The sequence below is a fragment of the Varanus komodoensis genome, unplaced genomic scaffold (assembly GCF_004798865.1).
Source record: "Varanus komodoensis strain SLA01 unplaced genomic scaffold, ASM479886v1 scaffold18_3, whole genome shotgun sequence".
Taxonomy (NCBI): Eukaryota; Metazoa; Chordata; class Lepidosauria; order Squamata; family Varanidae; genus Varanus; species Varanus komodoensis.
In genome coordinates, this window is record NW_025335549.1 from 10,555,401 (window position 1) to 10,572,012 (window position 16,612).

Below are 16,612 nucleotides of genomic sequence, written 5' to 3' on the forward strand. Positions count from 1 at the left end.
AAGCCTCCTTTGCAGTAAATCACAAGTGTGCAGGGGAAACACAAACACTGGGGCCGGAGGAGGCAAGAGAAAGCTTGCTCCCTGGCTCGAGTTTGCAGGACTTATGTGAGAGGAGGGAGGCTGCTGCTTCACCCCCCCCCCCACCAGCCTACAAACTTGGGGCTGGAGCTCGGCTGCGGGGCACGGGTTTGCCGAGCAAACGTCCCACGGCATCTCAGCTCGAAGGGATTCCTTAGCACGTGGTGCAAAGCCTCTTCCAGGATTTAGTGGGGGCTGAATTCTGGTGCGGGGCTGAAGAAAGCAGGGGTGGGGCCCTACACATCAGTCTCAAGCTTTCCTCTATCCTTCAGAGAGGTACTTTCAGCCTTTTAGAGGGAAGTGGATGGGAAGCGTGCAAAAGCTGAGCAACGCCAAATGATGGCTGATCAGGAAAAGGAAGGTGAGACCACGGGAAGGTGATGTGGCCTTCTGGAGAACTGGAGGGCCTGGCTCAACCTTCAAGACTGAAGTTCTTCTACCCCTGAAGTAGGAGATACGATGTGAAGCTCCCTGCCTGAGATCCCAGGATCTGCTGCCAGGGGAAATAAGCAGTACTGGGGCAGGAGAACTGGCCCTTTAGTGGATCGCAGCTTTCTTGTGATTTTGGAATCCCAGCCTTCCTAGGCCTGGGAAGGGCTTTACCTGGTGCCTCTTCCCACTTCATCCTCACAACTGTTATAAGGTGGCCCAGGATCAGCCAGGGAGTTGAACCTGAGCCATTCCCAAATGTAAGCCCAGCACGCTGTCCTTTGCACCACACAGTTGGTTCTCCCACAACCCCTGAACAGGCAAATGAGGAAACGCGCTCCTTTCCAGATGTTGTAACAGCACAAAAGGCCTCTGAGGCTGCCCACACAGCTCACGTCTGTTTTTATTGCTCTGGGAAGCAAAGGGGCAAGTCCATTTGGCACCCAAAGAAAGCTCTGCCTTTAACATCGCTTGCTGCTGAGGCTCCCAGAGAAAAGATTGCCATCTGAGAATGTTTCTCTTGGTGCTATAAAAGTGGTTTGCTGCACAGCAAACTGCTGTAAAAAGGCAGAGGAACAGGTCAGGCAAGTTTTTCTGGTCAGCTGGCAACCCCGGGTACAGAGGGTTTTCCTTAGTGATCACAGGCAGCTTCAGTTATTATCCTTTTTCCAGTATACACTGGGACACTAGGATCTACCTAGACCTAAACTCTATGCCAGCCATCTGGTGCCTTTCTGCTGCTTTGGACTACACTTCCCATCAGCCCTAGCCAGCATGGCCGATGGTCAGGGATGGCTGCCATTCAAAACAACTGGAGGGCTCTAGATTGGGGAAGGCTGGCCCAAGCCCTCAGCCTCTGTAAAGCGAAAGCACGCTTATGTCAGCTGAAATCCACAAAATAAATCCAGGTCACAAGTATTGAAAAACTTTGTGCCACAATAAACTGGAGAGTCTTTAACTTTGTGCTGCAAGTCTTTAGGTTATGCTTAGAGAAACACATCTCTAAACATCTGCCAGCTATGTTGTGAAAATAAGCTTTAAAGACATCCCAACAACAGCAGTTAAGAAAGGGTAAAGGTGCACACAGAAAATTCCATCAGCGCCCTCTGATGGCTGGCCATTTTACTGCTGCTACCTGCGCACTTCTCTTTTCCTCCCTGTTTCTTCCCACGTTTTAGTTTGGCAGTGGAAGGACGGATTGATCTGATACATACGTGCCACTGTCCTCAACCTCATGCCCTCTAGAGCACTGCAATACCCATCAGCCCCACTCAGCAGTGGCAAATGGCCAAGGTGTAATTTTCTGGAGGGCACCATCTCGGTTGATATGGCCTACAATGTAATGCAAGTGAGACCGGATGAAATTAACTCTTCCTACATAACTGCTGGACAAGTGCCTTGCCCTCTTTTGTCCTCTTCTCCCCAAAGGCAGAAGTAAAACTGCAGAAGGAGGAGCTTCAGTCAAGGGGACAGGCTTTCCCTGCACAGCTTGGGATCGCGTACATTTTGCTCTATCGTCCACTAAGTTGCCAGATGCAAAAAGGAATAGAAATAGAATGGAATAGACAATTTCAGAAGATGCTGCCTGCATTTATTTGCCACCATCCTCCTCCCTGGCGGCGTGACATCCAGTTTGAGCCCAGCCTATCCCTTCCTTGCTTTCCGCATCCCTGGGTGTTTAACTTTTAAATCCCATTCATTGTTTTAAGACCTTGTTCCCCTGTTCTTTCAAGGTCAGTGGGACAGAATTCCTGACAATCAGGCAATCATGTAGCCTCAATATGGGACCAGCAACCTCCAATGATTCTATGATTCCTACGCATCCCAATTAATTCTGTGCTTCTCTTTAGGTGCCCATCACTCACCCCAAAATATAAGGAATCCCTGGATGTCGGCAGGAACATCTTCGCCAAGTTTTCTGCATACATCAAGAACCCCCACAAGGAAGCACACAAGAGTAAGGGAAACAAACCATCTATTCTTTCCCCGCTTCTTATGGAGACATTTTAAAGAACTATTCCATATTATTATATCTGTTTGCTATAGGAAAAGATGGTGGGGAACCATAAATGAAAAAATAAGACAGCTATTTATTTATTTGAAACATTTATATGCTGTCCTTTACAACAACATCTCAGGATGGCTTACAACCTTAAAATGAAGAGAAGAGGAAGTGTGAGGTCATATCTACCATTTCCAAGAGCAAGCCTTTAATTTTGGGGATCTACCCGGACATTGCTGTTGCCCCAGGGAAGTAGAGAGGCCAGTTGGCATGACCCCAGCATGACTCATGAGGCATGGAAGTGTCTTTACTTTTCACCTCATTCCAGTTGCATGCAGGCTGGATTTGCACAATTACCCTCACCGGTATGGCTTGTTGTGACATCTGAACCCAGCAAGAGTGGGTGCTTGGAGTGATTAACAAACCACCCAGAACTCATGGGCCACTGCTGGGATTTTGAATGGTTGGTTAACCACCACCCCCACATCAAGCTCTTGCACAAACCATTCAATTGCAGCCACAACTGCAAAGCTGTCACAAAAATATTCACAGCCTCAAACATGAGCAAGAAAGCTTATCCTCCTAGCATGTTCTTGCTTGCATTTAGAAAATGCACAGACTGCCACCCCACACTGGTTCTTGGTCTTCCGAGGGTGCATGAACTGGAGCTTTGTTGATAAGACATTGCTTTTTTTAAAAAAAATAGAAAGTGAATTCTTAATAAATATATTTTTTTAAAAAATCGGCCAATCGGTCTAATTCTGTGAGTGGTTCTTGCGATTCAGATATGGAGAAAGCTCTGCTGAAAGAATTCCAGCGCCTGAATGACTATTTAAAACACCCCCTGCCAGAAGAAATTGACCAGGACTGTGTGGAGGAAGAGCTTGTCTCAAAAAGGAAGTTCCTGGATGGGGACTGGATGACATTAGCTGACTGTAACCTGCTCCCGAAACTCAACATCATCAAGGTGAGTGTTGGCTGGTTTTCAGAGCAGAGGATCAAGGCTGAAGGAGACTAGATTCCGGACTGAGGGCGGGATTTTATTCAGTTTGGATTTTCATAAGAACTTATCAATCACAGAATAGTAGAGTTGGAAGGGGCCTCGTTGCTGTTGCAGGACATCACGTTACACCATCCCACACAGATGGCTGTCCAGATTTTCCTTGAATGTCTCCAGTGTGGGAGAGCGCATGGCCTCTGTAGGCAGCTGGTTCCACTATTGTATTGCTCTGACTGTAAGGAAGCATTTCCTGATATCTAGCTTGAATCAGGGTTGTCACAGCATGAATTGATTATTCTGTATCCTATACCCTGGGATCAGCAAGAAGAGATCTTCCATGTCGAGCTCCTTAGCAGTGATGGCGAAACTCTTAGAGACCAAGTGCCCAAACTGCAACCCAAAACCCTCTTATTTATTGTGAAGTGCCAACCTTATGATAAAACCTGAAAACTGAGGTATTAGTTCAGAAAAAAAAACCCATAACCAGTCCAAGAAAATGTAAATACGTCCTTGGCAGCGCGCAGACCAACCATGCAAAAGATTGAATGAGTCGTGGCGAATGAGTTGCAACCCATGACATCATGGCCCGGTGCTGCTACGGCTCCCAGGCACGGGCAGAGGCCCTACGTGCGATGCGATCTGAGGCTGAGCTGCTAGCGACTGGGGCAATGTGAGGCGAGGTGGATCACATGGGAACAGAGGGGGCTCTGTGTGCCCCTTGTGGCACACACACCTTAGGTTCGCCACCACAGGCCTAACCCTACCCTGGTGCACACCCCCAACCCTTAAATAGGGGTAAGGTACCATTGAAAAGACTGCAATTTTGAAAAAGCCTTCCTTGAGTTGCTTTTTCTGCACAACTCATCATTTCTGCCCATTCTACACACATGCGAACCATCAAAATCATGCCAGGACGCCTCGTTTTTCTAACCCTAACCCTAGCCTGGTGCACACCCCCAACCCTTAAATAGGGGTAAGGTACCATTGGAAAGACTGCAATTTTGAAAAAGCCTTCCTTGAGTTGCTTTTTCTGCACAGCTCATCATTTCTGCCCGTTCTACACGCATTCCAACCATCAAAATCATGCCAGGACGCCTCGTTTTTCTAACCCTAACCCTAGCCTGGTGCACACCCCCAACCCTTAAATAGGGGTAAGGTACCATTGAAAAGACTGCAATTTTGAAAAAGCCATCCTTGAGTTGCTTTTTCTGCACAACTCATCATTTCTGCCCATTCTACACACATGCGAACCATCAAAATCATGCCAGGACGCCTCGTTTTTCTAACCCTAACCCTAGCCTGGTGCACACCCCCAGCCCTTAAATAGGGGTAAGGTACCATTGGAAAGACTGCAATTTTGAAAAAGCCTTCCTTGAGTTGCTTTTTCTGCACAGCTCATCATTTCTGCCCGTTCTACACGCATTCCAACCATCAAAATCATGCCAGGACCCCTCGTTTTTCTAACCCTAACCCTAGCCTGGTGCACACCCCCAACCCTTAAATAGGGGTAAGGTACCATTGAAAAGACTGCAATTTTGAAAAAGCCATCCTTGAGTTGCTTTTTCTGCGCAGCTCATCATTTCTGCCCGTTCTACACGCATTCCAACCATCAAAATCATGCCAGGACCCCTCGTTTTTCTAACCCTAACCCTAGCCTGGTGCACACCCCGAACCCTAAAATAGGGGTAAGGTACCATTGGAAAGACTGCAATTTTGAAAAAGCCTTCCTTGAGTTGCTTTTTCTGCGCAGCTCATCATTTCTGCCCATTCTACAGAAATTCCAACCATCAAAATCATGCCAGGACCCCTCGTTTTTCTAACCCTAACCCTAGCCTGGTGCACACCCCCAACCCTAAAATAGGGGTAAGGTACCATTGGAAAGACTGCGATTTAGAAAAAGCCTTCCATGAGTTGCTTTTTCCGCGCAGCTCATCATTTCTGCCCGTTCTACACACATTCCAACCATCAAAATCATGCCAGGACCCCTCGTTTTTCTAACCCTAACCCTAGCCTGGTGCACACCCCCAACCCTTAAATAGGGGTAAGGTACCATAGAAAAGGCTGCGATTTTGAAAACGCCTTCCTTGAGTTGCTTTTTCTGCACAGCTCATCAATTATTCTCTATCTCTCACTTCTCTACTTCCACTTCCATTTCATGCCCTAACGCCACCCTAGATTGCTGCGAAGAAATACCGCAACTTTGAGATCCCCCTGGAGATGACAGCTGTTTGGCGCTATCTCAACAATGCTTATGCTCGGGATGAATTTAGCCACACCTGCCCAGCTGATGAAGAGATTGAGCGCACCTATGCCAACATGGCCAAGAAGATGAGCTAAGGGCCAACATTCCCGAAGAGGTGTCATTCCCTTCGTCACCTGCAAGTTCCAGTTATCCTTCCAAGGTAGAGGTCCTCCTCAGGGAGGTCCTTTCGCCATGCTGGGATTCTCCTGGGTCTGGGTGCTCACCGTGCTCGGCCTCAAGGAGTCACTCAAATGCTTTGTGAAAAAGCCTCTCTTCACTCACATCTGTCTTCTTCGCATGTTGAACTGACTACCTGTGTGGGGATTTGTGGTGGCAGAAACAGCTGATAGGAGTGTGGCCGGTAGTGGAGGCTGGGGGGCGGGCGGAAGGTGAGGTGACCTGCTCAACTCACAATCCATGCCTTGGTCTTCTCTCCAAGCAACACACGGAGACTCTGGAAACTTCCACAGGAAGCTTCTTCATTAATTCCAAATGTAAGAAACGCTAATTCCCAAATAACTGCATTGCACGCGTCTCTCTTCCAAGACATATCGAGAGCCCCCAAAGCCTGAGCGAGGAGAAACTGGCAGAGTAAGTTCCTTCTAACCTCACTGAAAGCTAGCTAGGAAACATTCCCAAGATATCGTGATAATTCCTCCTGACCATGAATCTTGGATGCTTATGGCACTCAGTGTGATCCACTGCACTTTCAGACAGACCTGCTTCCTGACGGGCCCTGGGAAATAAATCCCTCTTTCCCCACATTTCCTAGAAAAGTATTTCTTCCACTCCTGCTGGAGACAAGTGTGTTTCTATGCATATGCAAGGTCTTCTCGTCTGCCCTCTAAGGGTGCAGCAGCCAAGGTAGAGCTGAACCCTGAGCATCCTCCTTTTCCCTAGCCGGGCACAGGAGGCCCAAGAGCTGAGCTGATGTGCTGTTACAGCCATTCAGCCAGCAAGCGCAGCAGTTTCTTTTTAGGAAAAACACACAAAAATGCAGCAGGGGTGCAGTTCTGTGTGCACAGGAGGCTGGGGATTATAGCAGGCTTCTGTGCTTCTGTGGATACATGGCGGGCAGGCAGATCTTAAAGAAGGAAAGACTCCCGCCGGCCCCAAGAAGGTGATAGGAAAAGTGATAGCTAACAGCTCCGTTTGGCATCAGTAAAGAGAGTGACAGGGCCAGTGTCAAGGGCAGGCACTGCTTGGCTTCTTGTCCAGCAAGAGCTGCTGGCAGCAGTCTGTGGACTTGCTCCTCTTCACTGCGACTGTGGCCTCTTGTTCACCTGCCTCCTGCGGTGCTCCAGGCAGCAGAAGGTGCAGCAGCTCATTCCAACTTCCTCCCTGCCTGGTAAGCCAGCAACTGGTGGCAGTGGCGGGCTCGGAGAACCCGGGCCCACCAAGGGTGTTCCGCAAAAGATCCTGGAAGCAGCTCTGACAGGAATCACCAAATCCTCCAACTTCAAATCTGGGAATCCAAAACATTTTGCAGTACCCCAGGCACTGTCTAGGGATGGTAGGATTGCTTCCTAGATGTGGAAAGCTTTAAGGTGCCACAAGAAAACACTTTGTTGTGTTATCTCTCAGAGAGCTCTGAATGTCTTTGTTGCACTTAAACAGGGGAAATTCCGCTTTAAAAAACGAATGTGCCTGTTGACTTTGTCTTACTGTAATGATAATAAACTTTATTTTATATACAACTTACACAGGTCCAGTGATGGGCAGACGTCAGGCTTCTTCAGGATCAATTTTGTTTTTCACAAATATCACCAAACAGAGTCTGGTGCGAAAGTTGTATGCTTAGAATTAAAGAATCCTGAGCCCAGAAAAGAACCTGTGCGAAAGGACTCTGCCACTCACAGATTTTAGGTAGTACTGACTGAGTGCAGACAACATGATAATCCATATCCAAGTGTCATTGAGCGAGTTATCATGTTGCCTGAACCTGGCTGAGATAACAAACCAGAGTGGACAACCTACAGTTCCCAAGCCAGCCACAAATGCCGGGGTGTCTTCATGGGTTCTTTGCTGTTAGCAAGCCATAGCCTGTTAGCAGAGCTAGACTCAGACAACACAATAACTTATGCTTCAACAAGAATCCATTCTCAGTTGGACCCATACTCCCATACTGACCCCTTGAGTGTGGGTCATCATGTTGTCTGAACCCGGTCATAGAATCATAGACTAGTTGAGTGGGAAGGTCATTGGGTCCAAGCCCCTGCTCAATACAGGACCACAAGTTTGGGCATCCCAGACGGACAGGTGCCCAACTGCCTCTTGAGTGCCTCCAGTGTGGGAGGGCCCATGGCCTCCCTAGGACATTGCTTCCATGGCTGTACCGCTCCGACAGTCTGAAATCTGGCTACCTGTAACTGCAGTCTGTTATTCCGTTTCCTGCATTCTGGAATGATTGAGAAGGGATCTTGTCTTTCATCTTTGGGACAGCCTGTCAAGCCTGACCCTCAGTCTTCTCTCCACCAGGTTAAACAGGTCTTCCAATTCCACAGCACCTCATTTCCAGAGCCCTGGTCATCCCCACTGCAATCCTCTACACCCTCCCTGAACTGTGGCACAGTATTCAAGATGGGGTCTAACTAGTGGTGAATTAGAGGGGAACCAGTGCCTCCCAGGATGCTGGCTGCGTGCTTTTTCACTGTCCCCTGCACTCATCTGTATCTTCCACGCACAACAAAAGGAATGGCATCCCAAGAATGGAAAGAAAGCCTGTAGTGCAAAGAAAGAGACATTCTCTCCAACAGCAAACACTGTGAGGTTTTATTCAGTACAACAAGGAATGGCAAGAGAGGCTTGGTGTCACAGGGATGTGCTCACGCCAAGGGATGGGGATAATAGGTTGTTGAAAGGTCTGGGATCTTACTTTGAATGATTGCCACGAACTGACACAGTTGCCGCAGGAGACCATACCTGTTTTGCTGGCAATGTCAAAGTCCATGTCGTGTGGGTAGTGCTTCACTATGGAGTGAGCCATGCTGACTGGCATCCTTCTCTAACCCAGTCCAGTGAGAAAGACTACCCTTGGGCTTGCTCCATGTGTAAGCAAAAAGGCAAGAACATTCACGGCATCATGCAAGGAAAAACCTGGCCAGGTAACTGCGATGGGAAATGGGATCTCATAAACTATTAGCCACTGCACCTGCAGACACACACCTTATACCACCACCACTCTCCCACTAAGGACATGAACGGCATCTATTTTTCCAGAAGCGTCAGCTTCAAAATGGAGTCCCGATCAGTGCTGAACGATGTGTTCTGCAAACCAATATCATGAAAACAAGCAAAAGAGCAGCTGAACAGCTGTAACGTGCTTGTGCTGCTTCTGGTGCTTTGCTTGACAGTGCTAAGAGAAAGAAGATGGGTCATCTTGAGGAGGGCTGGGACAGAGCAGGGTGGTACATGGCTAGGCTCCTACAGGGGGCCCAGTCCCAAGACCAGCCTGTCCTGCTGCCGCCCCTGCTGGCCTCTTGGACCAGATGAAGGCAATGGCTAGATGGTGCTCCTGATGCTTTTGGCTCTTCTGCTGGGTGTCTGTGCCAGCAGCAGGAGGGCTGTGGGATGGGCAAAACCAGCAAAGAGGATGGGCGTAGCTCATGCTAAGTCAATGAAAGGGCTGGCTGAATTCAGCTGCTGTTATAGGCTCCATGCTGGTGAGCTTGCCCTGTGGAAGAGGAGGGTCTGCCCCTCCCCATAGCCAGTTGGCAAACCCGGGAGGAGCCATCCTGCTCTCCCTCATTCTGCTGTGGAGACGACCAGCATCTTATGGAGCATCTCCTCCAGCCACCCAAAGAGGCCCTCGGGGCAACGTGAAAGATTCTGTGCACAATGCAAAGCAGCAGGACCTTCATCTGCGGGGCCAGCCTGGCCTGGCTTGGCTTAGCTCAGCTGGTGCAGTGAAGGGCGGCAGTAAGGCATCGATGTTCTGGACAGGCTGGGCTCGAAGGTGTTATATTGGAGGGATTTGGGAAACATCCACGCCACATGTACAGCTGTGCAGGGAGGACGAAGCAGCTTCTTGGATTCAGTTGGTGACGCAGTACTTCCAGAAACACGCTGGCAAAGAAAGATGGGAAGGCGTGAGACATCATAGACAGAAACAGGAGTCCCAGTCCAGCACTCAAACTCCTACACCACACTGGCTGTCAGCAGGAAAGCCATTCCTCTTAGCCATAGGAAAGTCAGAGAACTTTTCTAGTCCCACCTGGAGACTTCTGGAAGCAAAGCATGTGTTCTACCCTCAGAAAGCTACCAGTATGATTTTCTCAAGACAGAAGATCATGAGAGTGCTTTGTAGTTCAGCAAGAACCAAACCAGTTTTTCAACCTAAGGCCCAAAAGGGGACAGGAAAAAAACCCAGAGCAAACCCCCTTCTCCCTCCCCACCACAGTCCAGCCCAGATTCCAAGCGTGTTAATCTGCTGTGCTTTCATTCCTGCATTCCAGAAAAGTCTCACCTCTCTTGCTTGGCTTCTGAGGAGACTGGTCTGCTCTGGCAAACCCTTGACTCCGAAGCTTGTCCGCTGCCGCCAGCTTCCACAGAATCGCCCTGACTTCTTTCACCTGAAAAGCAACATGGTTCTGGGCCAGATGGCAAATTCCTGGACTAGCCTGTGCTCAGATGTTCTTTGCTCCTTCATTGTCCCACCCACACCCATCGGGGCACCCAAGCGTTCCAAGTGGCGAAAGAAAGAAGACCCCATAAACCTGTCCAAGCCTGACCTAAAGATCTGACCCAAAGGGGAAAGGGGTTACAGGAGGCTGAGAATTGACTTTGGGGATATGTAGCAGATCTGGGGGTGGGGGAATACTCAGGCAATGCTCCTTTGACTGCAGAAAGGGTTGTTATGAATACGCAAGGCTGTGCCTCCGGTTATATGTGAAGAATGGGAAGGGGTGCCATGAACACTCACCAGATTATCAGCTGTTTCATCCTGAATGGAGTCCTTTCCTGCTGCAACAAGTAAAAAAATAATCTGGAAACATTTATTTATTAGATGTATGTCCCGCTTTTTTCTTACAAAGAACTCAAAGCAGCTTACATCATACTCCTCTTTCTGCTCTCAAGCTTATTCCCACAACAACAGTCCTGTGAGGGAGGCTGGGCTGAGGGTCTGTGACTGGCCCAAAGTCACCCAGTGGGCTCCATGGCTGAGCAGGGACGAGAACCCAGGTTGCCTGAGTCCCAGCCCTGAACTCTTAACCACTCCCCCACAAGGGCTCCCTAGAGTAGCGGAGAGAAATGGGACCGCAACACACCACAGAGCAAGAGAGAGGGCCCTGCACAGTCATCCTGCGAGACAAAAGAAGTTAAAAACAAGGCAGGCAATGCTCCAGTCCTCACAGGGGTTCACCTCAGCTCCCTCTCAGCAAGAGCTCTTCCCGAACCCAGAGTAGAGGTACCACACAACCCAGCAGCTGACCTCATCCCAAGAGAGTCCTCCATGGCACACGAGATACAAAAACGCCTTGGCCTCAGGGCAGCCCTGGGAACAGGGGTCCACTTTGCCAGACTGCAGATGAGACCCCTGCTGTGACAGCACATTTCTGGCATTTAGAGCAAGGTGAATGTTGCTATGCAACTGTTCAATATGATGATGGAGCTGAGACATTTCAAAATAGCTTCCAGCTTGGGAATGTCTGCTTCCTTATTTTGCCATTGTGAAGGCGAAAACTGATCCTTCAACAAGGATGGGCTTGGCTTACTCAGAAGCGGGTACTTCTCTGGGACTTGAAAGGAAGGGTGGATGGAAGGGCAGCTATTTCCCAGCCTACATCCCGGTGTAAATGAATGGGGGACAGTATTGGGAAGGAGGGATTCTAAACCACATAGTCACACTAACCATTCCACCGTCTACCTTTCTGGATCTGATTGATTTCTTCTTCCAAGGCAGAGAGTGCTGAGTTCAGATTCTGGGACTGGCGAATTCCAGCAGAAGGTGCATCATCAGGTATAAATCCTACTGCGTTGTCCACCAAATTAAAATCTGTAGGTACAAAATCTGAATAAAACATAAGGTGGGATGGGGTATCTTTTCCAGTCACAGAAGGGGCAGAAACACTGGTGCACCGATGAAGAAAATAAGGACATAACAAGGCAAGCCAAACCCACCAGACTCCAGCTCCCATCATCCCCAGCCAATGATCTTGCTGGGTAGGGATGACACGAGCAGCAGCCTGACACATCTGGAGGGTGCTGAGCTGGAAAAGGCTCGTCTCTCTGCTGCAGCCACCCAAGTGATTTAGAAACTTAGAAACAGAGCAAGTCAGAAGGGGTCTCCCAGGCCATCTAGTCTGACCCCCAGCTCCAGCCAGCTTCCCTCATGGCATGCCTACCATGTGCATGTCCAACCATTGGACTTCAACTGCCTCCTGTGGAAGCCCTTTCCTTACCCTAGGAGTCCTAACTGTCAGGAAGCACTTGAAACAAACATACGTAAAATAGCCTTTATGCTACAACATAGGCAAGAAGTCAGGGTCACCCAGTGGAAACGATTTGCAGCAGAATGAGGGTATGCACATGAAAGTACTGTCTCATATTGTCCCTCACCCATCCATGGCGTTTGTTGGTGCAGTAATGGGCACCGGCTGGCTGTCAAAGTGGGTTCGAGGCATGCACGAGGAGATGGATGCAATCCCACAACAGCGGTGGACATCCACATTCCAAGGGTCTGTGCTGGCCAACAAGCAGGGCCTGATGGCTACAGTTCCTTTCCCCGGTTGTTCCCTGGCACCTCCCCAGCCACCATCAGCACATCAGAAGAGCCACCCTGCATCTGAGCAATGGTCCCTCTGCTTGGCATCCTCTACACAGTGACCAACCCGTTCCCCAAGAAACAACTGTAAGCAAGGCATGAGTGCCACAGCATCCTCCCAGCCATGTTCCCCAGCAGCTGGTTGCACAGGCATATTACCTCTGGTATTGGCAGTAGGTAGCATATGCCCATCCAGGCTAGTAGCCGCTGATAACCTTCCCCTCCAGGAATTTGTCTCATGCTCTGTTACAGCCGTCCAAATGGATGGCCACGACTCCTTCCTGTGGCAGTGAATTCCTCACTTTATGCGTTGTGTGAAGAATTGCTCCCTTTTATAACCTGAATCTCCCACCAATGAGCTCCACGGGATCACCCCAGGTTCCAGCATTATGTACAAGAGAGAAGAGTGTCTCCCTACCCCATGGTCTCCACATCATGAATAATTTTGGACACCTTTGTCAGGCCTCCCTTTACTGACAAATTTCCACTCAAAACCTTGATCAGCCACAGTCCTTACCTTGCATGTTATCCTTGTCTGGGTAAGCAGGATAAGCACTGAAGCAGCAGAGTACGGAAAGGACAACGAGGGCAGACACGAGGCTCTGGGAATGCACCTCCATCTGCCTTCTTCCCTCTTTGCAGCTTGGCCAAATTGGAAAGATCTCGAGTGCTTGGACAGAAAAAGACCCTTCCTTTATACCCTCTCCATCTATCCATCCATCCATCCTCGTGAGATCAATACATCATTATCACCTCGCAAGCAATTCTTCTCATCCAAGCCATCCATCCATCGCAATGACAAACGGGCAAGCGGATATTAGGGGTTCGTCATCCCAACGCACATCATCCCGTTATGCTTCTGTTCTATCGTCGCTTGAACAGGTAGCCCTTAACAAATGTTTGGACTGGATCGCAGGGTTCATTACTGTTTGTTTTGGCCAAGAGAACCTGGAGGAGAAATGGAGCATTGTGACGTCAAGCAAGTGCTGAAGTTAACAATGGTTTCGGCCTGACCTGAATGAAATCAATGGCGAAACAGAGACAACCTTTTTGTACACAAAATACAAATCTTCCTTTCCTTTCATTGGATATCCCCTCTGCAAATATCACTGCCCACTTTTTCCACAAAAAGCCATGCTGAGGAAGGCACTGTTGGCAGCAGCAAACACCACTTCCTTGGTGATGTATCTTCCCCCACTTCCTGCCAGAGAGATGCTGGAGTGAAGAATTCATCCAAGCTGGGACGGTGGGATCGTCTGCTTATATGTTCCTGTAGGACCCCGGGGCCTCATGCCAAAACCTGAGCGGATGCCCGGTCACCAGCTGTTCTTTGATCAAAATAATGTTCTTCAAATTCATTACTAGAACACATCAAGGATCCATCTAGCTCAGCTCCTGAATTCCAAAAGCAAGCAACCAAATTCTCTAAGACGGGCTGGAAAAAGGTGTCCACTGGCAGAATTCAGCAAGGCTCTCCAACTCCTTATAGCTGATCAAGTCTCAAAACTCAATACACATCTCTCTGCCATTGTGAAACCACTTATTTTTTCTCAACATCATTTGCAAAATAAATAAGTTTCTCTCCTCATGTATAAAATAAAAAAAAGTATTAGGATGCAATCCTATACATGCCTAGATGAAAATATACCCTACAACTTCCAGCATTCCTGTCAGCCATGCTAGCTGTGAGTTGTAGGACTTTTTAGATGTCTAAACATGCATAGCTTGGCATCCTTCACTGGTTGCCTTTGAGCAGGACTTTGGGCAGCTAGAAAGGTTCTGAGTTGTGTGTTAGCACTCGTGATCTGTACTAACCCCTAGGACAGGTTTGGTACACGTATTGGCAGGTCCACCCAAGTATACCCGTGAGATGTGATGGATAATTGGCTCCTGCCCCTGATCACAGATTCACCAGAGGCAGGGCAGGATGAGAAAGGGCAAGGCCGTAATTACGACCACCTTGTCCTCTCTAAGCAAGCCTATCTCTGACCCACCGGCTTGCATGTAATGGCAACCCATGGGCTGTTGTGCTTGGGCATGGATGAGCAGGCATGCTCATCCACACCTTCTCTTTTGCTCCACCACCCATGACCAGCCCCCTTGTAGATCCGTGTCCCAATCTGCACTGCCAGGTTGTTTAGGGCCTAAACAACCTGGTAATCAATCCAATAACAACTCATGGGTTAATTGCTGGGTTGTTTGGCCTCCAAACAATAAAATGCTATAAGTTCAGGTGTCACATCCTTCAACCTACAAGGGAGCTGAGCTTGGATTGTTCTGTAACAGAGGAAGAAGTGAACTCACTGCAGGCGGTACAACTACGAATCCCCATTTCTGCCCAACAGCCCATGAGTTGCTATGCATAAACCAGGTTAATGGCTTGGATGCAGATGTACTTTGAATAGACACATTATCTCTGGATACGAAGTGGTCCCTGGAGTGCTAAACAAACAAACAAACAAACAAACAAATCCTAATTTATTTCCAGTGGTCTACTCTAAACATGACTGATTCAGGATCTAACCTATTATTTGGACACCATGTTCACTTTTTGCCTGTTTCTGCAGTGCGGCCAGAATAATTGCATTTTATATGAGCATGCCTCTAAAATGCACGGCTATGCTGAGAATGCGCACTGGAGAAACAAGAATGCTTTGTGGTGGCTGCGTGCCATAGCTTAGGCCATTGACTGGCTGCAGAATCATCGAATCGTAGAGCTGAACCCTACAGCCACTCAGTCCAACTCCTGCTCAGTGCAGGACTCCTGTTAAAGCCTCTCTGATGGATGGCTGCCCAGCTGCCTCTTGAAGGCCTCCATTGCAGGAAAGCACATGACCTCCTGGAATGCCCTACCAGTCTGAAGGATTTTTCTGCTATCCACCTGGAATCTGGCTTCCTGTAACATCAGTCTGCCATTCCATGTCCCGTACTCTGGGAGGATTGGGAAGAGATCCTGGCCTCCTCTGGGTGACAGCCTCTCAAGTCTTTGGAAAGCAGGACCCTGTCCCCTTCAATCTTCTCTTCTCAAGGCCAAGCGGACCAGTTCTTCTAATATCCCCTCAAGGTCTTTTTTCCCAGTGGCCAGAGCAGGGCCGGCCACAGGTTCTGGAGGCCCCTTGCGCCAGACAGCTGCAATGGTCCCATCCCACAGCAAGTTCACCTTCTCACTGCCTTGCCAGCAACTGCTCTTGCTCCTTGACCCCTTCCTCATCACTGCAAGAGCAAGAGAGGGACGGGGCGAAGAGGCCGTGGCATCGTCCTCACGAGTAAGGTGACCTGAGCCAGAGCAAGAGGCAGGCTGCAATGGGGAAGAGGAGGCTCAGGTCCATGAGACGCTTGTCAGGTTGCCCCTGCTGCCCTGCAGGCCCTTGACAGGTGCCCAGCCATGCCCAACCTTGATGCTGGCCCTGCGCCAGACAAAGAGTCCTTGAGCCAGACAAGCCATTGAAGGAGCGGCTTAGACATTCATCTATCAGCTTCAGCCCTGACAGACTCATTTCTCTTCAGGTAATGCATTCCTTGCCCATCAGAGAAGGATGAGGAGAGACAGACGGAGCCCTCCACTCATCCATCTTGACTTGGGCTCCCCATCACTGCTTCACGTCACTTGTCTTGATCATATCTATTGTGTCCCATATTCAATTTGCTCTTATTTAACAGGATGTCAAAAGTCATTGGATGAAAAATTCTTGGCTGGATCCCGATTGTTCCAGCTTGTACAAGGCAACGGGAGGTAGCAAATAAGCCCCTGAAAATAAGAGTCAAAAATTTAGTAAGACACTTCAATTAGCATGTTACATAGCAACCAATATTTAGTTGGTCATTTGATTTATTTGTACATTTTGAACTGAAAAGAAATCTGAAGCAGCCTACAGAGGCACATACAGGGAAGAGAAGCAGGGGACAATCCAAATGAACTCACAGCGGCATCCAAGGCATAAATGGGGTGGCATGAAATGATTCGTAGCACCAAGGGTCCTTCTGGAACAGAATGGCGTCCAGTGCCCAGCTCCAAGTGGGAAGAGCTGGCGCTTGATGGACTTCCCCTTCAAAGCAGTTCCAGAACTGACGTGGAAGTCAGTCGCCTTCCATGTCCCA

The 16,612-nt window shown here is 48.9% G+C and overlaps 1 protein-coding gene across 1 annotated transcript in view; it reads left to right on the top strand.

Annotated features, from left to right (window-relative positions):
• CLIC2 (chloride intracellular channel 2) overlaps positions 1 to 7,452 on the top strand; it is a 17,732-nt gene extending 10,280 nt beyond the window's left edge. Inside the window, exons 4-6 of the mRNA XM_044427202.1 lie at positions 2,358 to 2,464; positions 3,295 to 3,476; positions 5,685 to 7,452. Of these exons, the coding sequence (XP_044283137.1) occupies positions 2,358 to 2,464; positions 3,295 to 3,476; positions 5,685 to 5,846 (451 nt within the window). The 3' untranslated portion in view covers positions 5,847 to 7,452. The remainder of the gene's footprint in view (positions 1 to 2,357; positions 2,465 to 3,294; positions 3,477 to 5,684) is intronic.
• The last annotated feature ends 9,160 nt before the right edge of the window (positions 7,453 to 16,612 follow it).